The following is a 23,596-nucleotide window of genomic DNA, read 5'->3' as shown; positions in this document are numbered from 1 at the left end:
GGTTATAGTCCAACAGGTTTATTTGAAATCACAAGCTCTCAGAGCACTGCTCCTTTGTCAGGTGAAGGAGCACATCACCCGATGAAGCAGCAGTGCTCCAAAAGCTTGAGATTTCAAATAAACCTGTTAGACAATAACCTGGTGTTGTGTGACTTCTAACTTTATCCACCTCAGTCCAACACTGGCACCTCCACATCATTATTGCCTCTAATGGTCATTCTTCCACTTTGCACATAACTGAGGTCATTCAAAACTGTGCTATTCATTTCCTAACTACATTGGTCCTACAATATCTTGATTTTAAAATTAGCATCCAGGTTTTAAACTTTATCCTTGGCTTCACCTTGCTTTTTTCTGTGACGTTCTCCAACCCCACAACCCTTCTTGTTATTTGCATTCATCTAATTCTGCCCTCTTGAGCAATCCCAGTTGTAACTGTTCCACCATCAGTAGCCATACTTTTAGCAGTCTAGAACTAAGCTCTGAACTTCCCTTCCTAGACCTTTCCAGTATTTATTCCTTTAAGACTATCCTTAAAAGCTGTGAGCAAGCATTTGGTCAGCTGTCCTAATATCATCTTATGTATCTCCTTATAATACACCTGTGAAAAACCAGAACATGTTATAATGATGTAAGCTGTTGTATTGAAATTGCCTGCCTTGAATAGATAGATAGATAGATAGAAGAATACAGCGCAGTACAGGCCCTTCGGCCCTTGATGTTGCGCCGATCCAAGTCCACCTAACCTACATTAGCCCACTATCCTCCATATGCCTCTCCAATGCCCGCTTAAATGCCCATAATGAGGGAGAGTCCACCACTGCAGGGCATTCCATGAACTCACGACTCGCTGAGTAAAGAACCTACCCCTAACATCTGTCCTATACCTACCCCCCCTTAATTTAAAGCTATGCCCCCTTGTAATAGCTGACTCCATACGTGGAAAAAGATTTTCACTGTTGACCCTATCTAAACCCCTAAATGAATAAGTGTAATGGAATAGTTTATCATAAAAAATCCTCTCCAAAGGTGCGGTACACATTTAGTACCATACAAGAATGTTAGTCTAGATCAGATGATGAAGTCATTGGAAGATTCCTTTAACCTATGGTCTTCTAATTCAGAGCTAATAATTGTGGCCACTAAGCAAAGACTGAGATCCTGACAGACTAGACAGTGTATAATGCATAGACTGCACGTCAAATTATCCCACCTTTTCCTTCGCTACCTTGCTGACAATACTGATGCCACCTCATGCTCCCATGAGAAGGTGGAACAGTTCATCAACTTTGCAACACTCATTCGATTGGCAGAACTGGTCCTCACCCTCAACAACTTCTTCTTCAAATCCCCCCACTTCCTTCAGACCAAAGGGCTTCCTCTTCGTTGTGGTTCTGTTCACCGAGCTGGAAGTTTTTGTTGCAAACGTTTCGTCCCCTGGCTACGCGACATCATCAGTGCTTGGGAGCCTCCTGCGAAGTGCTTCTTTGATGTTTCCTCCGGTGTTTATAGTGGTCTGTCCCTGCCGCTTCCGGTTGTCAGTTTCAGCTGTCCGCTGTAGTGGTTGGTATATTGGGTCCAGGTCGATGTGTTTGTTGATGGAGTTTGTGGATGAATGCCATGCCTCTAGGAATTCCCTGGCTGTTCTCTGTCTGGCTTGCCCTATGATAGTAGTGTTGTCCCAGTCGAATTCATGTCTGCGACAACAAGCAACATGAATTTGACTGGGACAACACTACTATCATAGGGCAAGCCAGACAGAGAACAGCCAGGGAATTCCTAGAGGCATGGCATTCATCCACAAACTCCATCAACAAACACATTGACCTGGACCCAATATACCAACCATTACAGCGGACAGCTGAAACTGACAACCGGAAGCGGCAGGGACAGACCACTATAAACACCGGAGGAAACATCAAAGAAGCGCTTCGCAGGAGGCTCCCAAGCACTGATGATGTCGCCTAGCCAGGGGACGAAACGTTTGCAACAAAAACTTCCAGCTCGGCGAACAGAACCACAACAATGAGCACCCGAGCTACAAATCTTCGCACAAACTTTGAGGGCTTCCTCTTCGTCAGACATGTGGAACAGTCCGTCTTCCGCAGTTACACTGGAACCATGCCCGTCCTTTCCTCTGCTACATTGATGACTGTATCGGCACCACCTCATACTCCCACAAGGAGGTTGAACAATTCATCAACTTCACAAAGATCTTCCACTCTGACCTCAAGTTCATGAGGAGGTTGAACAGTTCATCAACTTCACAAACACATTCCACTCTGACTTCAAGTTCACCTGGACCATCTCAGACAACTCACTCCACTTCCTGGACCTCAGTGCCTTCAATTCCGGTGACCAACTCAATAGGGACATCTACTTCAAACCCATCGACTCCCACAGCTACCAAGACTACACCGCCTCCTGTAAAAATACTATCCCTTATTCCCAATTCCTCCGCCTCTGCCATATCTGCTCCCAGGAAGGGCAATTCCACTCCAATTCATCCTAGATGGCCTCCTAGTTCAAGGACCACAATTTTCCCTCCCATGTGGTCAGCGTGTCTCCTTCACTTCCCACACCTTTGCCCTTGAAACCTACTCCTCCCTAGTTCTTACTTTCCACCCGACTAATCTCCGGATACAGTACCTTATCCTCCACCATTTCCACTACCTATAATCAGACTCCACCACCAGAGATATATTTCCTCCCCCACCCCATCAGCATTCCACAGAGACCATTCCCTCCACAACTCCTTCATTAGGTCCACTTCCAGCACCTTCCTTTGCCACTGCAAGAGGTTAAAACCTGCGCCCACACCTGCCCCCCTCACCTCCATCCAAGGCTCCAAAGGATCTTTCTTGCACATCCAAACACCTCAGCTACCGTGTCTGTCACTCTTGATCTGGTCTCCTCTACATTGGTGAGACAGGACGCCAACTCGCAGAACGTTTCAGGGAATATTTCTGGGGCACACGGACCAAACAACCCCACTGCCCTGTGGCCAACCACTTCAACACCCCCTCCCACTCCACCAAGGACATGCAAGTCCTGGGCCTTCTCCACTACCAAATCCAAGCCACTTAATGACTGGAGTAAGAATGCCTAATCTTCTACCTTGGGACTCTCCAACCATATGGCATCAGCGTGATTTCAACAGTTTCCTCGTCTCCCCTCTCCTCCACCTCATCCCAGATCCAACCCTCTATTTCACCTTCTTAGGAACTTAGACTTTCAGAATCAGAATTTAATTCAGGTAGAGTGGGAAGGTTCTGGGACACCACCACTTCTCCGAATTAAGTTTCCCTCTTGCCTCGAAACCCATCATCTCTGGGACTCAGATCACTACACTGATGATTTCAATGGTTCTGGCAGTCATTTAACTTGTTTCGTCACATATGTAACTAAATTGTGTTAGTTTAAAAGCCATTCTAGCTGGCTTGCCTAATATTTTGAAAACAAGCCTTAATTTTGCTGTGTGAAGTGTCCTACCCTTATTCCCAATTCTTCCGCCTCCACCATATCTGCTCTCAGGAGGAGCAATTCCACTCCAGATCATCCCAGATGGCCTCTTATTTCAAGGACCGCAATTCCCCTCCCACGTGGTCAGCATGTCTCCTCCACTTCCCACACCTCTGCCCTTGAAACCTACTCGTCCAAACGCAACAAGGATAGAACTGCCCTGGTTCTCACTTTCCACCCCTGTTGAACTGTCCTACCTGTCCATTGTCCTTCCCACCTATCAGTTCTACCCTCTCCTCCAACTATCACCATCACTTCCCACCTGCATCTACCTATCACCTTCCCAGTTACCTTTACCCCAGCCCCACCACCAACTCTCCTCTTTCTCTCTCAGCTCCCTTGCCCCCAATAACCCATTTGATGAAGGGCTTACGCCCAAAACAGGTCAAGCAGCAAGTCTCCTGCTCCTCGGATGCTGCTTGACCTGCTCTGCTTTTCCAGTGTGACACTTTTTGACTCAAAATTATCACCAGAACCTCAAGGGAAATTAGGAATGTGTAACAAATTCTGGTCTAGACATGCCACATCCTATGAATGAATAATAAAACAATGAAACCTCATCCTTACTAAGCTACTTGTCACAAATTGAAAGCAATAGTAGAAAAGACCACTTCACAATCTATGTTATATCCAAGTCTCATCTTCACATGAGAACATCTGCAATTGTTTCATATGGTATAGATCAAAAACAGATGAAGGAGCTCAAAACTAGACATGCTTGAGGGGCTGCAATGCATCAGCAGCAGAATTATATTCCACTCATGCTGTAACCTCATAGCCTCACTCCTCCATTATCAAGCTAAATGATGAGGAAACTCCAATAAAAAGCAAGTTGGAAGCAGCATCAAGTGTAATTGAAAAGAAAGTGCCAACCTGGTGAAGCTACAAGATAAGATGTACTCTATGGACAGAGCTAAGTAATTCCACAACAACAGATCAGCTTAAATCTCTGCAATCCTGCTTAATTTGGTTGGGAATGGTCATGGATGATTATGCTATTAATGGGAGGTTCAATTACGAACCCCATCTTAACATGGCTAAATCCATCTTCAGCCAGAAGTACAGAATGGCTGAGCATTCTCAGTCTCCTCCTGAGAACTCCACCATCACAGAAGCCAGTTTCTGCCAATCAATTCACTTTGCGTAATATCAAGCAATGGCTATAATGAACTACAATGACCTACAACTCAGGAGGTTAGTTATCAACTTAGAATAGTTCTATAATTATCATCAGTACTGTCAGAAAAAATTAGCTCAACACATGTTTAATGTTAACTCAATTATAGTTCTGTATTCACTGTTACTTGATTGAGCTTTTTTTAAAAAAAACGTCTGTTTACGTAGTGGAGCCTTTGGATGTATTGATGCATAACCTAACCTATGAAAGACAATGTAAGCTACCCAATAAAAGAACATGCAATATTTGCAAAAATTGTTTTGCGTTTGTGTACTGCAGCAGAAATAACATTATTAAGTCAAAAAAAATTCATCATCCAGATGGCCAACAGCCAGAAATGCAATGAGATCATGGACCTCCTGAAAAGCTTTCATGGACCCTCAGACCCAGAGGCCCCAGTTTGGCATTCTACAGAATTGCAGCAGTAACATTTAAGTCTCAGGCTTTCTATGATGTTTTGTGATTTTGTTTCAACTGGTAGTTGTTGGCACTGATTGCTGTAAATTCTTTTTAGCTAAAGTCATGTATTTTCCTTAGAATAGCTGGCAAAATCAAGTCATTCTTAGATGAGGACTTTGCAGTTTTTTTGGCAGACAGTGTTTTCCCCTTTCTTAGTAGGAGGCTGATTATCATTGAAAAAAACGTACAGAGTGAACATGTTCAGTGAATGAATACCAAAGTCAGACATGAGTCTAACACTGAAACTACGCTCATACAGCAGTTAAATGAAAGAAACATCTGCTCTACATGACTACAGTCTATTGACTTAAAATGTGGAATACAAACACAAGTCCTCGTCTGAAATTCCGTCCTCCAATGTCTTAGAGATGTCATAAATGGATTTGCTATACCTTGGTTAATACTTTCACTAAGATCATGGAGGGAGATCTTTTGGATTGACACATTGGCTGATGGAATGCTAATTTTTCAGTGAGCTTAAGGTTATGCTTTCTTTAGGAATTCCTTTTCCTGTGTAATTGGGTAGCACATTAAATTAGGGAAAACGTTGTACAAATGAAGCACTGAGCGACTGATGATTACAAATTTTCTGACTGCCAGAAAATGAATCAAAGTTTACAGCTTCATATGCCACATTTACTGTAAAAGGATTTGTGATAAAAAATTAGAAACTCATGTAACACTTCACACAACAAAATTAACACTTGTTTTCAAAATAACAGGTAAGCCACCTAGAATGGTTTTCAAACTAACACAGAATTCAATTACAACCCCTCACAGATTAAAGACACTCTGCACTCACTACACACACACACACACTTTCTCACACTCACAACCCCCACCCCAGACAGACAGACACACACACAGACAAAGACCCACATGCACACATATATTTTGTGGGGTGAATTTGTACTTGCAGAGTTACATTGTACTTTGCTCAAAAACAGCATGCATTCATGTAGGACTCTGAGCTCAAAACCTGCATGAATTTATGTAAAACTCCGTTATCTCACTTTTTAGATTAGAATCAATCTAAACATCATGGCATAGACAGAGAACACAGGGGGTCAACACCTTCAACATATTGTCTAGCTATCACCATTGTTAACAGCTAACTCGAGAATGCAACTTTTTAAAAAAAAACGTTTTGTGATTTGCACATGAAAGAAGTGAAACTATCACTGTATTCTAACAGATGAAAGGCTGAACAGACAATCAATTTTTCAATGTATAATTTCAGTTACATCACACTGTAAATTTTTGCTATAAATTCTGTTACGATCGAGCCCTCCACTATCACCTGATGAAGGAGCGTTGCTCCGAAAGCTAGTGTGCTTCCAATTAAACCTGTTGGACTATAACCTGGTGTTGTGTGATTTTTAGGAATGTCAGAGGTTCTGCTCACTCTGAGGTCTGACTCTGAGGAAGCAGGATCAGTGTCAAAGACTCTCCAGATGTAAATAAAGAGTGGCTTGATGACAGGATACCAGCCTCTGTAGAGCTATTTCAGTGGGGAGAAGATGGAAAATGAGGGTAATCAAAATAGTAATATAAAAGAAGATTACAAGAGTTTTTTTTAGTAGACACGATAATGAGGAAGGCATTTGGTATGCTTTCTTTTATTGTTCAAAGCAGTGAGTATAGGCATTGGGAGGTCATTTGTGGCTGTACACGACATTGGTTCGGCCATTTTTCGAATATTGTATGCAATTCTGGTCTCCCAGTTATCAGAAGGATGTTGTGAAACTTGAAAGAGTTTAGGAAAGACTTACAAGGATATTGTCAGGATTGGAGGATTTGAGTTATAAGGAGATGCTGAATATGCTAGGGCTGTTTTCCCTGGAGTGTCAGAGGCTGAGGGGTGACCTTTTAGAGGTTTATAAAATCAAGAGGGGCATGGATAGGGTAAATAGACAAGACCTTTTCCCTTGGATGGTCAGTTTGAAAATACAGATCACAGGTTTAAGGTGAGAGGGGAAAAATTTAAAAGGGGCCTAAGAAGCAACTTTTTCAATAGACAATAGACAATAGGTGCAGGAGTAAGCCATTCTGCCCTTCGAACCAGCACCACCATTCATTACGATCATGGCTGATCATCCTCAATCAGTATCCTGTTCCTGCCTTATCCCCATAACTCTTGAATCCACTATCCTTTATCATGCAGAGGGTGGTGCATTTATGGAATGAGCTGCCAGAGGAAGTGGTGGAGGCTGGTACAATTACAACATTTAAAAGGCATCTGATGGGTATATGAATAGGAAGCATTTAGAAGGATTTGGGCCAATGCTGGAAAATAGATCAGGTTAGGATATCTGGTTGGCTTGAACGAGTTGCGCCAAAGGGTCTGTTTCCATGCTGTACATCTCCCAGACTCTATGACTTTCTATATAAAAGGTAAGAGCGAGAAAAGAATGGACATTGGACCACTATAAAATGAGGCTGGAGACGTAGTAATATGAAACAATGAAATAAATGAGTACTAAAAGTGATGGTGGGAGAAATAGCAAGTGCACTTGTGGTAATTTTCCAAAATTTGCTTGACTCTGGGGTAGCTCCAGCAGATTGGCAAACAGCAAGTGTGACGTCTCTGTTTAAGAATGGTGGTAGACAAAAGAGGGGAAGTATAGACTGGTTAACTTAACTTCTGTATTGAGGAAGATGCTTGAGTCTATTATCAAGGAAAAAAAAGCAAGGCATCTATATAAATTGTCCCATTGGGCAGACACATCATGGGTTCATGAAGGGCAAGTCATGTTTAAGTAATATTTTGGAATTTTATGAAGACATTATGAGCACGGTGGACAACGGGACCCCATAGATCCTCTCCCTCTCTGTCTCCAGTAGATACTTTAATTGAATGGGCAAAGGAGAAAGTGAGGACTGCAGATGCTGGAGATCAGAGCTTAAAAATGTATTGCTGGAAAAGTGCAGCAGATCAGGCAGCATCAAAGGAACAGGAGAATCGACGTTTCGGGCATAAGCCCTTCTTCAGGAATGAGGAGGGTGTGCCAAGCAGGCTAAGATAAAATGTAGGGAGGGGGGACTTGGGGGAGGGGCGTTGGGAATACGATAGGTGGAAGGAGGTTAAGGTGAGAGTGATAGACCGGAGAGGGGGTGGGGCGGAGAGGTCGGGAAGAAGAAGATTGCAGGTCAAAGGTCTGGCAATGGAATACAATGTTAATAAATGGGAAGTCATCCAAATTGAGAGGTGTAACAGTAAAACCTTGCACCATGCTGCCATGCAGAGGAGCCTGGGGGTCCTTGTGCATGAATCACAGAAGGTTGGTCTGCAGGTGCAACTAGTAATTAGGAAGGCAAATAAAATTTTATCCTTCTTTGTTAAAGGGAGAGAGTTTAAAAGCAGGGAGGTCATGTCATGTTGCAGTTGTATAGGGTGCTTGGAGTACTGTGTGCAGCTTTGGTCTCCTGACTTGAGAAAGGATGTACTGGCACTAGAGGGGATGCAGAGAAGGTTCATTAGGTTGATTCTGAATTTAAGGAGGTTGGCTTATGAGGAGAGACTGAGTAGACTGGGATTATATTCAATTAAATTCAGAAGAATGAGGGGAAATCTTATAGAAACATATACAATTATGAAGGGAATAGACAAGATAGACATAGAGAGGATGTTTCCAGTGGCAGTTGAAACTAGGACAAGAAGGCATAGCCTCAAAATTAGGGGGAGCAGCTTTAGGACTGAATTGAGAAGGAACTTCTTCACCCAAAGGGTTGTGAATCTATGGAATTCCCTGCCTAGTGAAGTTGTTGATGTTACTTCAGTAAATGTTTTTAAAGTTAAAATAGATATTTTTTGAACAATAAAGAAATTAAGGATTATGGTGAAAGAGTGGGTAAGTGGAGCTGACGTCACTAAAAGATCAGCCATGATCTTATTGACTGGCAGAGCAGGCTCAAAGGGCCAGATGGCCTATACCTGCTCCTAGTTCTTATGTACTTTGCATTGGTTTGCACAGTGGAAGACACTGGCAGCAAATCAGAACTTCAAGAGAGTCAGGAGACAGAGGTGAGTGCAGTGGCCATCATTAAAGTGGAGGTATTGGGAAAACTGAAAGGTCTTAAGGTGGATAGATCACTTGGACTAGACAGACTATATGCCACTGTTCTGAAGAAGATAGCTGAGGGGATTTTGGAGGCATTCGTGGTGATCTTTCAGTGATCACCGAAGTCAGGGAGGGTCCCAGAGGACTGGAAAATGGTGAACGCAACAGCCTTGTTTAAGAACAGAGGGAGGCAGAAGACAGGAAGCTATAGGACAGTTAGCCTGAACAGTCATTGAACAGATTTTACAGTTCATTATCAGAGATTGTGAAATACTTGGAACTGCATGGTAAAATAGGGCTGAGTTAGCACAGCTTCATCAAAGGGAGCTCATGCCTGACAAATCTGTTAGATTTCTTTGAGAAGGTAATGAGCAAGTTAGACTCGGGAGAGCCAGTGGAAATGATTTCCATGAAAGAATTCCAGAAGAGCTTTGACAAGGAGCTGCACAGGAGGCTGGTGTTAGAGGATTGGCTGACTGGCAGAAGGAAGAATATAGAGATAAAGGGGTCTTTTCACAATGGCAGCCGATGACAAGTGGAGTTTTGCCCATTCATGCTATGCATTAACAATCTGGATGAACGAACTGAGGGCATTGTTGCTAAGTTTGTACATGACAAAGATAGTGAAGGGACAGGTAGTGTTGAGGTAGCGGGGAAGCAGGAGAAGGACTGGGACAGGCTGGGAGAGGGCAAAAAGGTGGCAGTTGGGATACAAATTCGGAAGTGTGAGATTATGCACTTTGGTAGAAAGAATAGAGGCATAGACTATTTTCTAAATGGGGAAAGGTTTCAGAAATCTGAAGCACAAAGGGACTTAGGAGTCTGAGTTCATGATTCTCTTAAGGTTAACATTCAAATTCAGTTAACAGTTAGGAAGGTAAAAGCAATGTTAGCACTTATTTTATGAAGACTAGAAAACAAATGCAGGGGTGTACTGCTGAGGCTATCTCAGGCTCTGGTCAGACCGCATCTGGAATATTGTGAGCAGTTTTGGACCCCATTTCTAAGGAGGGATGTGTTGGCCTTGCAGGGGTCCAGAGGAAGTTTACAAGATGGTCCCAAGGGCTTATCATATAAGGAGCGGTTGAGGATTCTCGCCTGTACTTGATGGAGTTCAGAAGGATGAGGGGGGCATCCAACTGAAATTTAAAGAATACTAAGAGGCCTGGACAGAGTGGACACAGAAAATATTTCCAGTAGTAGGAGATATTAGGACTTGAGAGCACCCAGAGAAAAGGGATGAGAAGGAATTGCTTCATAGAGTCATAGAGATGACTCTTCCTATTTACCCTATCCATGCCCCTCATGATTTTATAAACCTCTATAAGGTCGTTCCTCAGCCTCTGACACTCTAGGGAAAACAGCCCAGCCTATTCGGCCTCTCCCCATAGCTCAAATCCTCCAACCCTGGCAACATTCTTGTAAATCTTTTCTGAACCCTTTCAAGTTTCTCAGCATCCTTCCAATAGGAGGGACACCAGAATTGCAGATAGTATTCAAAAAATGGCCTAACCAATGTCCTGAACAGCCACAACATGACGTACCAACTTCCATACTCAATGTACTGACCAATAAAGGAAAGCATATCAAATGCCTTCTTCACTATCCTATCTACATGTGACTCCACATTCAAGGAACTATGAACCTGCACTCCGAGGTCTCTTTGTTCAGCATTACTCCCTTGGACCTTACCTTTAAGTATATAAGTCCTGTCATCATATGCTTTTCCAAAATGCAGCACCTCACATTTATCTAAGTTAAATTCCATCCGCCATGCCATGGCACATTGGCCCATCTGATCAAGATCCTGTTGTACTCTGAGGTAACCTTCTGCGCTGTCCACTACACCTCCAACTTTGGTTTTATCTGCAAACTTACTAACTGTACCTCCTATGTTCACATCCAATTCATTTACATAAATGACGAAAAGCTGTGGACCCAGCATTGACCCTTGTGGCACCCCACTGGTCACAGGCCTCTAGTCTGAAAGGCAACCCTCCACCACCTTTGAGCCAGTTCTGTATCCAAATGGCTAGTTCTCTCTGTATTTCATGAGATCTAACTTGCTAACCAGTCTACCATGAGGAACCTTGTCTGATTGCCTTACTGAAGTCCTTACAGATCATATCCACTGCTCTGTCCTCATCAATCCTCTTTGTTACTTCTTCAAAAAACTCAATCAAGTTAGTGAGACTCAGAGTCATAGAGATGTACAACACAGAAACAGACCCTTTGGTCCAATTCTTCCATGCCGACCAGATATCCCATCCCAATCTAGTCCCATCTGCCAACACCCGCCCCATATCTCTCCAAACCCTTCCCATTCATATACTCATCCAGATGCCTTTTAAATGTTGCAATTTCACTAGCCTCCACCACTTCCTCTGGCAGCTCATTCCATACATGTACCACCCTCTGCGTGAAAAAGTTGCCCCTTAGGTCTCTTTTATATCTTTCCCTTCTCACTCTAAACCTATGTCCTCTAGTTCTGGACTTCCCTATCCCAGGGAAGAGAGATTTCCCATATACAAAGCCATGCTGACTATCCCTAATCAGTCCTTGCCTTTCCAAAAACATGTAAATCCTGTCCCTCAGGATTACCTCCGACAACTTGCCCACCACTGATCAGTCAAAGGGTAGTGAATCTGTGGAACTCATTGTTGCAGAAAGCTACGGTGGCCAAGTCATTGAGTGTCTTTATGATGGAGATAGTAAATTCTTAATTAGTAAGGGGATTAAGGGTTATGGGGAGAAGGGAGGAGAATGAGTTTGAGAAACATATGAGCAATGATGGAATGGCAGATCAAACTCAGTGGGCCAAATGGTATAATTCTGTTTCCAAATCCTATGGCCTAAGGTCTTAGACACTTACAGCCATTCATCCCATTGTATCCATGCCAGTTCACAAATATCTTACACTAATACCATTTTTCACCTCTTGACACATAGCCCTTGAGGCTATGGCAATACAAGTGAATATCAAAATACTGCTTAAATGTTACAAGAATTTCTGACTCAACGACCTCTTTCAGCAGTGAGTTCCAACTCCCACCACCCTCTAAGCAGAAACATTTCTCCTCAACTCTCCTCTTAGCCTTCTATGTCTTACTTTGAATCTATGCACCTGGTTGTTGACTCATTACACTTTCCTTATTATCACTTTCTGTGGCTCAGAATGAGATTTTGTTTAGGACTGCTCTTGTGTTGCCTCTCGGGTCACTTTGCAATTTTAAAATTGCTATATAATGCAAAATGTTGTAGTTGTTATTTTGGAGTATTTCTATTTATCATTTGCACCCAAGTCATAATTTTTTTCCAAATGAACATTCAATTGAGCTTCTGTCTCTCTCTCTCTCTCTCTCTCTCTCTCCCACCCCCTCTCTCTCTCTCTCTCTCTCTCCAGTGAACAGAAAGAAGCTCAAAGAGATTTCCTTGTACATTGGCCAAAACCCATGCCCCACTTTACATCATTTTGTCACCATGTCTGTGTGCAATTTGGTTTTTGCTTTTGACAATAAAAAAAAGTAACTGCACTTTAAATGTTGTCAAGTCATTTGGGACATCTGAGGTTGTGAAAGTTATTGGAAAGAAATCCAGATTCTTTCATTTTTATTTCATCAACTGTGATTATTCCATATTCTGTATTCAGCCACTCCCTCTATCATCAACAGTTCTGGATGAATCCTGGCTGCTTCTGCTCTGCACTGCCTACACAATCTGCTGTGAGTTTGGATTTTACTTCCAAGTAGAGTCTTGGAGTCATACAGCATGGAAACGGACCCTTCGGTCCAAACAGTCCATGCCAACCATAATCCCAAACTAAACTAGTCCCACCTGCCAACGCTTGGCCCACATCCATCCAAACTTCTCTTTTTCATGTACTTCTCTAAATGTCTTTTAAATGTTGTAACCATATACGTCACTTCCTCTGGAAGTTCATTCCACATACATACCATTGTTTGTGTAAAAAGGTTGCCCCTCATGTCATTTTTAAATCTTTCCCCCTCACCTTAAAAGTATGACCCTGAGTCTTGAAATCCCCAACCCTATGGAAAAGACACCTGCCATTCACCTCAACTATGGCCCTCTTGATTTTATAAACCTTTATAAAGTAGTAGTTGTAATTATGATATCCTACAATACAGAGTTATAGAGATGTACAACAAGAAAACAGACCCTTTGGTCCAACTCATCCATGCCGACCAGATATCCTAAATTAATCTTATCCTAATTGCCAGCATTTGGCCCATATCCTTCTAAACCCTTCCTATTTATATACCCATCTAGGTGCCTTTTAAATGTTACAATTATACCAGTCTCCTGGAATATGGCAGCTCATTCCATACACATAAAGTTGCCCTTTAGGTCCCTTTTAAACCTTTCCCCTCTCACCATAAATCTATGCCCTCTAACCATAGACTTCCCCATCCCAGGAAAAGACCTTGTCTATTTATCCTATCCATGCCCCTCATGATTTTATAAACCTCTATTAGGTCACCTATCAGCATCCAGAGCTCCAGCAAAAACAGTCCCAGTCTATTTAGCTTCTCCCTATAGCTTTTTCAAAATATTTTATCATTCTCTGGTTGCTTTTTATCTGGACCTCAGCCACAATTTCACAAAATCTACATGTCCTAATTTCAGGCACATTTTTGTTAATGGTATTCCAAACATCTATCCTTTGCTCTGATTATACTTTCATCGCCCTAAACCTGTCAACTCATGTTTCATTCACCCAGGAAACTCTCATCTCCAGCATTCTGTGACTAGACAATATCTTCCATAAATCAACGGCAGAAGCAGATGAAAATCTACAATTCATGCTGTTTTTCCCCACTCCTTGGTCAGCCATTGGTTTTTCTGCACTCGTTCAAGCCTTTTCTATCCAGAACACTTATCAGCTGTATGTGAAGATCAAACCAGAAAAGAACACAGATTAGACTGAAAGTGTGAGATTGGAAGAATCTGCAGATTTTCATCAATCTATAAATTGACACATTTCTAAGGCTGAGTTTCTTGATCTCTATGCCCTTTGTTCTTTGTCTTTCATCCATAATGAATGAAGTTGGCAAAATTGGAACATAATTTCTATCATGTCACTTTGTGGTTATGCATCCAAATTGTCTTGCAAATGAAAATGCTATATTCAGTACAATTCAAATGATTTTGTTATTTCTGAATATATCACACAAACACCAAATTCTTTCCAGTTCAAAATTCCTGGTGTTTCTGGATCAATTAAATGTGGAGTGCTCAAATGTTATTTGTTTGGGAACACAGCTGTGTTTCTTTACAACATAGCACATTATGAAAGGATATCTTACATTTTCATAAGGGTGGGTTTATACAGGGACTAGTAAGTATATGTATACTCAGCCATGCAATATGCAATTTATATTCTTACTGCCTCAAACTGTACTTCACTTGCCCTAGAAAAGGACACTCATCAGTGAAAGTGTATCTGGATAAAGAACAGAAAGGTGCACCTGCATCCTCAAGGTATTCAAATTAAAAGTGGGCAAGTTTAAGCCCAAAGTATTCTCTAAATAGCTTTAAAACCAGATCTGAAAGCAATCTGAATTTTTACTTCATGTGGGCTGAAATCTAAGTGGTATTATACTGTCTCATCTAGGGCTCTCACAATATTCTAGATTCTCTGGACTTGGATGGAGGTTTGTAGTACAAACCTGAATGTGGCTGCGAAGCAAAAACAACCCTATAGCTGTGCTCAAGTTGTAATATAAACACATTCTGAGACTTTCAGAAGAAATGCTAGAGATGAATAAGTTTGGGGCTTATTTTTACTGGTACTCTAGACTTATACTTTTAAGAAGTAGAATATAGGACCTAGAAATACTGATGTATTGAGAGTCCATACACATGTCCAACACATAATGAGGTCTTTCATTATGGTTCAGTTTAAAGCAATCAGTGTCTTCATCAATGGTTTACAAGCAATTGGAGGCATTAAATAAATGTTGCTTAGAAAAATAAGATATAAAAAATTATAGTGATCTGGGTGTAACATCAAGAATAGCATTTATTGCCATTGAATTGTCCTTGAGAATGTGGTCATGGGCCTCCTTTTTGAACCATTGCAGTTTGCATGGTGAAAAAGTTTCAACAATGCTGATAAGGAACAATGCATAGTTTTGTTTTTGAATGATGAAAAATATTCTGATCAGAATGGTGTGTGCCATGGAAGGAAACATGGAAGTGCTGGACCTCCATACACACCTGCTGTCTTTGCTGCCAAAATAGCATGAGCTGTCCGTTATGGTTCAGCTGACAGCACACTCGCTTCTGATATAATTGGGTTTAAATTCCTCTTCAGAACTTCATACAAAACTGAATCAAGACTGACACTCCAATGTAAAACTGGGAGTGGGTATGGGCACAGACTGCTTCAGAACCTGAGTCATTGAGATTGGAGCCTAACAATGTGAAAGGAGCCTACTGCGAACGTCGCATTTTATTAATCCATTTTTCTAATCAATCTATTCAGAGATGTTATTACACATCTCTGCAGCAGGTGAGTCTTGAACCTGGGCCTCCATGTCCAGAGATAGGGGCACTACAAAAGACAGCACAATTCTATCCTAATGGAAATATGCGTATCAAAAATTGCCTCGAGCCTGAGTTGAGGGCTTTTGTGGCATGGTGATAGTATCCCTGCTTCTGCACCAGGAGGCCTGGGTTCAAGTCCCACCTGTTCCAGAGGTGTGTCATAACATCTCTGAACAGGTTGATTGGGAAAGTATCTAGCCTGTGGAGTTGATGGTGAGTGGTGCAGTGGTGCTGCCTCTACTTCTGAGCTGGGAAGCTCGGATTGAAGTCCCAGCACATGTGCAATAATTTGGTTTTAGTCTCCGATTTTTTTTCACTTTTTGTGATTTGAATTGTTTACAAAAATACGCGCAAAACATAAGGGTTGAAAGAAAGCGCAGTATTAGGTCTGAGCCCCTCACCCTCTTTACGCCGTTAATTTGCATTTGTTTTTTTTGAGGTCAATATTAAATAAACTCACCTTTCAATGCGCGTTAGATGCACGTTGCTGCAATAAGAACAGAAAGTTCCGGAGAAACGTAATAGGCCAAGCAGCTTCGGTGGAAAGAGAAATTGAGTTAACATTTCGAGTCCAGTATGACTCTGTTTTTATTTGTTACACATTGTTGCAACCTACTTTAGCTGCTGCCTTACAGTTTAGCTGGCTACAGTACAGGAAACACCAGGTAGGTAATTGCCTCTGATGCTGATTCTACAGTTTGACACAATCTTTCAAAGTAAGGCAGTCATGATTTGAAAATGCCGGTTTTGGACTGGGGTGTACAAAGTATAAAGTTGGTCCAGGCTGATGAGGCAGATATCCTGATGAAGGGCTTTTGCCCGAAACGTCGATTTTCCTGCTCCTCGGATGCTGCCTGACCTGCTGTGCTTTCCAGCACCACTCTGATCTAAACTCTGGTTTTCAGCATCTGCAGTCCTCACTTTTGCAAAGTTAAAAATCGCCCAACACCAGGTTAAAGTCCAACCGGTTTAATTGGAAGCACTCGCTTTTGGAGCGCCGCTCCTTCATCAGGTGGTTGTGGGGGACACAATTGTAACTCAGAATTTATAGCAAAAGTTTATAGTGTGATGTAACTGAAATTAAATAGCTTGTTTGTCAAGTCTCTCACCTATTAAATCACAAAACTTTTTTTTTTAAAAGTTACATTCTCAGGTTAACTAAAAATAAAACAGGACACATTGAACGTATCAAATGAGAAAAAAGATCAATTACGGGTTTGACCTTGTCGGAAAACAAATTGGAGTTATACTGAAACCATAACTTCTCGTTTCGCATCTGCAATGCTAATTTACAATAAATAGCATTTAAAAAAGAAATAAATTCTGAGGAGGGTCACTCCACCTGAAACGTTAACTCTGATTTCTCTCCACAGATGCTGCCAGACCTGTTGAGCTTTTCCAGCAATTTCTGTTTTTTATTTCTGATTTACAGCATCCGTATTTCTTTCAGTTTTTACTAAGAACTGAGGCTTATTTGCTGTGGGTCAGTTTCAGTGTCTGGCTCCGTGTGATCCGTACGATCATTACAGTGAAACTGGACTTTGAACCGTACAGTAGGAGTAAAATAGCTCGCGAAATATTCATGCTGCAAATTATATCGTTACAAACACATGTGATGAAGTAAGGTTGGGCAAGAGGAGGTTTGAAGTAAAGCGGATGGATTTCTCAATAAGCAGGGAATCGTGGCTGCAGTGCCTTTAATACCACTACCGGAGGCTTGTGTCTTTGGGAGAGTAAAACTTACAGCGTTGAACAGGCGACAGTATTCATTGATGGCTCGAAGGAGGAGGTTGGCTCAGTCAAACTGACCCGTGGTCAATCGGTGTCCGAAATGAGCAGAGATTTATTCTGGAGGTGGTGGAGCGGCTGTTCTCTGATGTTTTAAATCGCACCCTTAATTTAAAATGAGGGGGGGGGGGGGGGGTCCGGTCAGACTGCTCTATAATTTCGGAAGGATCCCGGTAACGAGAGAGGGAGGGCGGTTACCTTGAAAAGTCCTAAAAGGCGCAAAGTAGGTTTGCCTACACACACAGAAAACACTATTTGACACAAAGATTCTTTACGAAGCAATATTTTTTCTTCTAATAAAGTCGAGGGGGTTGGCAGGGCTCTTATGTAACTGGCGCTATAGTTGTCTCCCAGTTCTGAGAGAGAGAGAGGACACGTCGCTGGCTCGCGTCCTCTCAAAAGCCAGATGTTGGTCTGTTCGGGGCGCCTGCCAAAGGACTGTCATCTGAGCTTTCCACATTCTCCCTGATTTGACGGCTGAACAGAAACACTTGTTGGAAAGAGAGAGAGACGTGGAAAGCAGAGTGAAAAAAAAACTCAACTCAAATTACACCTTACGGCGGGGTTGCAGAGGAATCATTGGTCGGAGATGGGAGCGGAGACTTGACGGGGATGTTCCGCTGGGGGTCCCACAATGGGGAAAAAAAAGTCCATGTTTCCAAAAGATCTTAAAGAGTGGCTGCTTCTGACCGGCGGGTTGCATTGAAGATGTTAGCTCTGCGAGTATTCTACGCCAGTCTGCTGTGTTCCCTAACTCAGGGCTATTTCACTGGGCCCCTGCACCCGGAGATGTCCAATGGCACTTTTCACCATTATTTCGTGCCGGACGGCGACTACGAAGAGAACGACGACCCCGAGAAGTGCCAGATGCTTTTCCGCGTCTCGGACGAGCGGCGCTGCGGGGTAGAAGCCGACCTGCAGACCTTCCTGAAGCAGGAAATGCTCATCCTCCAGCGGCAAGTGGAGGACGCGGCCAGGGTATTGGACGGGGTCGGCAGGAGCATCGCCCATGACCTGGACGGCGAGGACAGCTACGGTAACTACCTGCGCCGGGAGACCAGCCAGATCGGGGAGGCGTTCTCGCACTCGGACCGCTCTCTGGTCGAGCTAGAGCTGAAGTTCCGTCAGAGCCAAGATAGCGAGCTGAAGGAGGTGAACAAGATCAACGACGAGGTGCTGCACATGCTGTACCACACCAGGCAGATCTTGAGGGAGACGCTGGAGATCTCGTCGGGCTTAAGCGATAAGCACGAACTCCTCACCCTGATCGTCAGAAGTCACGGCACAAGGCTCAGCAGACTGAAGAACGATTTCATGAAGAGCTGAGATCTGACTGAGCCACACTGGACCGACGTCCCCATGTCCCCCACCCTCCAGACCCCGAGCATAATAACATGTCATTTACTTCTGCAGCATATTTATCAAAATCGATTGGCGTGATGTGAGTTTGGGGCAACGTGTGTCCAATGGCCTCTGCCCCCCACTACTCACTTTCTATTGAATATAAACTAACATTGCTTTCTGACATCGATAACCGTGACCCAGCTTCCTATTCAAGGAGGTTGCTTCCTTGTTACCCTGTAGATTTTGCAGTTTGTCAACCGTTCATTGTTGTACATGTTCTCGGTTCGTTAAATATATACTGATCTGTTTCGCCTCAAATACCGCAGGCAGGTACAAAGTATTTTAAAACGAGACAGAGAGGGAGAGAGAATGTACGTTTCGTCGTGACAGAAGAACCCAGTGCTAGGAGGGTGAGGGTTGTGGGGGTGAGTAAGTCGGTGCAGATGTCTGAAGTTTGAAGTGCGGATAAATTGGCCTTTTTGTTTCGCAGTCTGGAACCCTAATACAATTGGCCGGGGATAAGGGAGGGAGAGAGTCTAAAACGGATGAACAAATTGAACAAATCCCGGGCATTGAGTCTGGGTAACTGTGTTCTTTTACCTCCCAGTGTTGGAGCACTCGGGTCATATCCAGCAACTACATGCCCCACCGCTCGATTACAGCAAACTGACAGCTTTTTGATTGATGAGTCTCCTTTAAAGTCTGGATTTGGCACTAGTTTCCGTCCAAGTGGTTAAAAAAATTCCCCGATTCCAGTTAATAAGTTTGCTTTCTCAACGTGTCTTGTGGTTGGCTGTTTTAAAGTGAGCTGCAGGAATTTTTTTAATAAATTTTTTTTTCTCTCTCGAGCGGACGCCGCGTTAAAGCATCCGCTGCAGAATAAGCGTTTGAAAGCGTGTATTGTCTGGAGTGGTTGTGAAGGCGGAATTGGGCAGTAACGTACTGGAAGCAGAGACCTTGACACACTGTGGCTGCGCACCTCCTCCGGGGTGACCCAGATTGTGGAGGCCGCTGCTCAACACCCCTGCTGGGCTGGAGAGGGGGTGGAGGAAAGGATCAGCACAACGTGGACAGAATCTACCAAGCCGAGGAAGTTAAACTGCACTCCCCCCCCCCCCTCAGTATCCATCAGTCTACAATCCAAAAATTTACACCCTAACAATTTGACAATTTAATCCTGAAATAGTGCGGAAACAACATTCTTGTTTTGCACAGTAATTTGGGTTTTATTTGCCGATAAGTTCACGATGTTCCTTATCTGGATTTATCCTTCTTCCACACCAATATAGCTCGGGTTCTTCTTAATAACACAGTCTAGGTGTAAAAATGGAGGCTAAACCATAAATTCAGTTTGGAGGTATTAAAATGGGTTTTAATTAAAAGTCTTCCCGTCGATAGACTGGTGGCATTTATAGCAGAGCTGGTGTTTTATGAAATCTTTAAAGATGGTAAAGGAACATTGATTTTTTTTCTCACCAGTAAACGCCCAAATCCACTCAGACTGCAGTTAAAGCGGTTTTTTTGGCATCGTGTGAAATGTTTTCGGCGCACATCAACACACGCACACACGAATAAAGTACCAGATCACTTCGGTGTCTGGTTTTAATCTGCTTCTTCGACACAATGAAGCCAAACGACAGCGAGAGGTTACCCTCATGTGGTTTGGGCTTCTTACCAAGTGGAAACTGCTTCAGTGGCGGCTGCTTTAGAAGGTGCTCAGACACTATATTGAATTATTTTACTGTTACCAAGGAGCAGACATCAGCAATCATGTCCTTGTAACATTAGTAAATGGCGACTTTCTGCGTTCAGGCAGTTGTTCCCTTCTAGTCAGTAGAGTACAAATTGGAGGACGCCGCACTTATTCAGATATTGTCGACTGTGTTGTTACAGTTTGTTTACAACTGTTTTACAGCGACCAGTTTGCATTAGTAGCAGCGCGGTGAGTGAAATCGTCAGTAAAATGACAGCAGTGAAGATGTACTCTGTCCATCACATCCGATGAATGCCACACGCTTTTTTTTGTCTGTGTTTTGTAACGTCAAAGAAAGAGATAATACTACACTTGTGTGGAGTGCCAGCAAATTACCCGAGCACTTCCTAAAAGTGGCAAGTCGCAATGTTGTGCCTCAACTCTCCGAGAGAGAGGTTCGGTCCACTGCACTTGATCTGAGGTATGCTCCTGCTATGGAGACCATGAGTATTCCAACCTGTGAACGCAGTAGCCAAGATGTCAATTAGAAAATAATGGTAACCCCGGTCTGTCCTTGACTATCTAAAGATAACCAACAGAGTATTATATGAATTTGGATCTTTCATTGCTAACCTATGTTTTGATGATTTATAACGTTAGGACAGAGCCCGCTTCTCCTCCTGAAGGACTCGGAGAAATGGACAAACCTGATGGGCTCCGTCACTTCTAACCAGCCGATAGATACCTCCCAAAGATTTCTCTCCCCAGAAACAGGTGATTCTCGTTTCCTTCGCTGTCAGCTTTATTATCACAGGGCAGCATTTCAAACGACCGCTGTGAGGCTGCGGAGCGCCATGAAACCCGGGGATCCTGAACACGACAGCGGACACAATTCTGTACCAGTTTCAGGTCTCGTTTCTTTTTCGATATGTGTTTCGGGGGAATGGGGGATCAAAGAAATACGCAGGAAAGGAAGAGCCAAGTCACATCCATGAGAGCCGTGGTGATATCTGCAGCTGATGCCCACCTTCAGTAGGCGAGAAATGATTGATTTTGGTGGACAGCAACGCCCAGCCTTCTGGTTGCACAACAGGCATCAACATTTCTGTGCATTGCACAGAGAACACAAAGAACTTGAGTTGTACTGCATTTTGCACCATAAGCACCAGCCTATTTCAATGAATCAAAGTTACATCAGCGAACGCACAATTGTTTCCAGATTCTAGATAATTCAGGAAGGGTAAAGACTACTTCAGTGTTAAACATAGCTTATTCTATTTAAAAAAAGAGAAACACATAGCAGAACAGTAGGGAAAGGTTGTATTATCCTAACTCAATTGTGCAAATTAAGATATGCAAGTTCTCAATGGTTAGAAAATAAAGCTACCACGCATCGAAGGATCTGCAGCAAAGTTTGCCATAAAGCTATCTCTCCCAGCAGTTCCCTGCCTGTACCGTTGCATAAAGTCGGACAATTCTGCTCACCAAATGCGATCACGTTTGTCAGGCTGTAGCATTGCAGAGCTAGCCAAATTGTAAGTAGTCTTCTGGAATGCAAACTGTAAAATATTTGTTCAGAATCTTTGAGACTTTTGATGTGGAGGTTGTTGACTTTACGGTTTAATGTGACAATGTTTTTGACAATTGGATTTATTCGAAACATCATTCCAGACCAATTATGAAAGGGCTGTCTTGCTCAATGCTTTGTCAATAAGCAAAATAACTTGGCGACCAAGGAGCAAAATTCCAGAGGAGACACCGCTGTCGGAACAGTTCACACCTGGGTAAATTCATTGAAATTACCAGTGATGTGTTTCTCCCCCATTGGCCAACTTTCTCAGTTACTGGGGCAGATGAGGTATAGCCTATAATAAAAGCAGTAAGTATTGGAGAAACTCAACATGTCTGGCAGCATCTGTAGAGAGTGAAACACATGGAGCTTCTGCTCTGAATCCAAGCCTTGTCACTTCCCTACAAGTATTACCACTCCCTTTGCTTTCTGTTCAGTGAAATCTTTGACGAATAATCTTCCCCGTTTTCTAATCTTCCATTCTGTTCCAATTGCTCCTCCCACTTTTTTCTATAGCATAAAGTCCATCACTTTTCGATCTCTGTCTTTAGTTCGGAAGAAGAAATATGTTGGACGCAAAATGGTATCTCTGCTTTCTCTCACAGAAAATGCTAGAAATGAGTATTTCCAGGGTTTTCTATTCTTTATTTCAGATCTCCATCGCCCGCAGTATTTTGCTTTTGTTTTAAGGGTATGTATATGTTTCCCTGTTCGACAGTTGTGAAAGCTCACAAAAGTATTTACTTTGTAAATGTTATTTCATATGACGTGTCCCAAAATTGGGATCAAAAATGGAACACTTGTGTAAAAAAATATTTTTTTATTACATATTTAAACAGCAAATGTAAAGGTTTCAATGGTAAAGTACGTGCATTTCTAAGGCCACTGTATTACGTTCAGTGCATTATACAGAATCAAAGTTAGCACTACAGTACAATTCTGAAATGCCACTTGGCTCATTTGCACCGTCCAGCATTCATTTCCGACAACTGATTTCAGTGTTAGATGCATCAGCTAAACATTATTTTCTTAGTTGAAAAAATGTGAAATAAGATTAGATTGGGCTATTTCAATCCCTAAACCATCTGTATCTTAATTTAAACTAATTTTAAAAGCTTTGTCAAACATATACCCGTGTTGTTAAATTAAATCGCAATTTTGGGCTGCCGACCCATGGGATCATAATAAACGGAATGGAATATGGATCAAAGGATCCAATTTCGTAGAAGGCAAAATATTTAGCGTAAAAATAGTTAGCAATGCATCATTGTATTGTGCGGGTTTCCATTTTAAAGGAAATGTTCGGTTGGATTTGTTAAAGATAATCAGTACATTAAACGTCACTCATGAGGAAACTCTTCGACTTGTCAGCATGGCTCAGTTGCTTCTATTTTGCCTGTTAGTCTGAATGTCGT

The 23,596-nt window shown here is 42.6% G+C and overlaps 1 protein-coding gene and 1 long non-coding RNA gene across 4 annotated transcripts in view; one reads left to right on the top strand and one right to left on the bottom strand.

The window, feature by feature from the left end:
• LOC122557655 (uncharacterized) overlaps window positions 1-23,596 on the bottom strand; it is a 175,229-nt gene that overhangs the window by 105,365 nt on the left and 46,268 nt on the right. The window lies entirely within an intron of this gene.
• fibinb (fin bud initiation factor b) lies at window positions 17,768-20,419 on the top strand. The gene has a single exon (XM_043705456.2). The coding sequence runs from the start codon at window positions 18,283-18,285 to the stop codon at window positions 18,898-18,900; it is 618 nt and encodes a 205-aa protein (XP_043561391.1). The 5' UTR covers window positions 17,768-18,282; the 3' UTR covers window positions 18,901-20,419.

The sequence above is a fragment of the Chiloscyllium plagiosum genome, unplaced genomic scaffold (genome assembly GCF_037043375.1).
Source record: "Chiloscyllium plagiosum isolate Xiang-an unplaced genomic scaffold, Cpla_swu_hap1 HiC_scaffold_18, whole genome shotgun sequence".
In the NCBI taxonomy this organism is placed as follows: domain Eukaryota; kingdom Metazoa; phylum Chordata; class Chondrichthyes; order Orectolobiformes; family Hemiscylliidae; genus Chiloscyllium; species Chiloscyllium plagiosum.
The sequence above is the reverse complement of the archived record's forward strand: the minus strand, read 5'-3'. Positions and strand labels throughout refer to the sequence as shown.

What these genes read in the sequence shown, in the direction of transcription:
- fibinb (XM_043705456.2), top strand. Translation starts at nt 18,283, where the DNA reads ATGTTAGCTCTGCGAGTATTCTACGCCAGTCTGCTGTGTTCCCTAACT.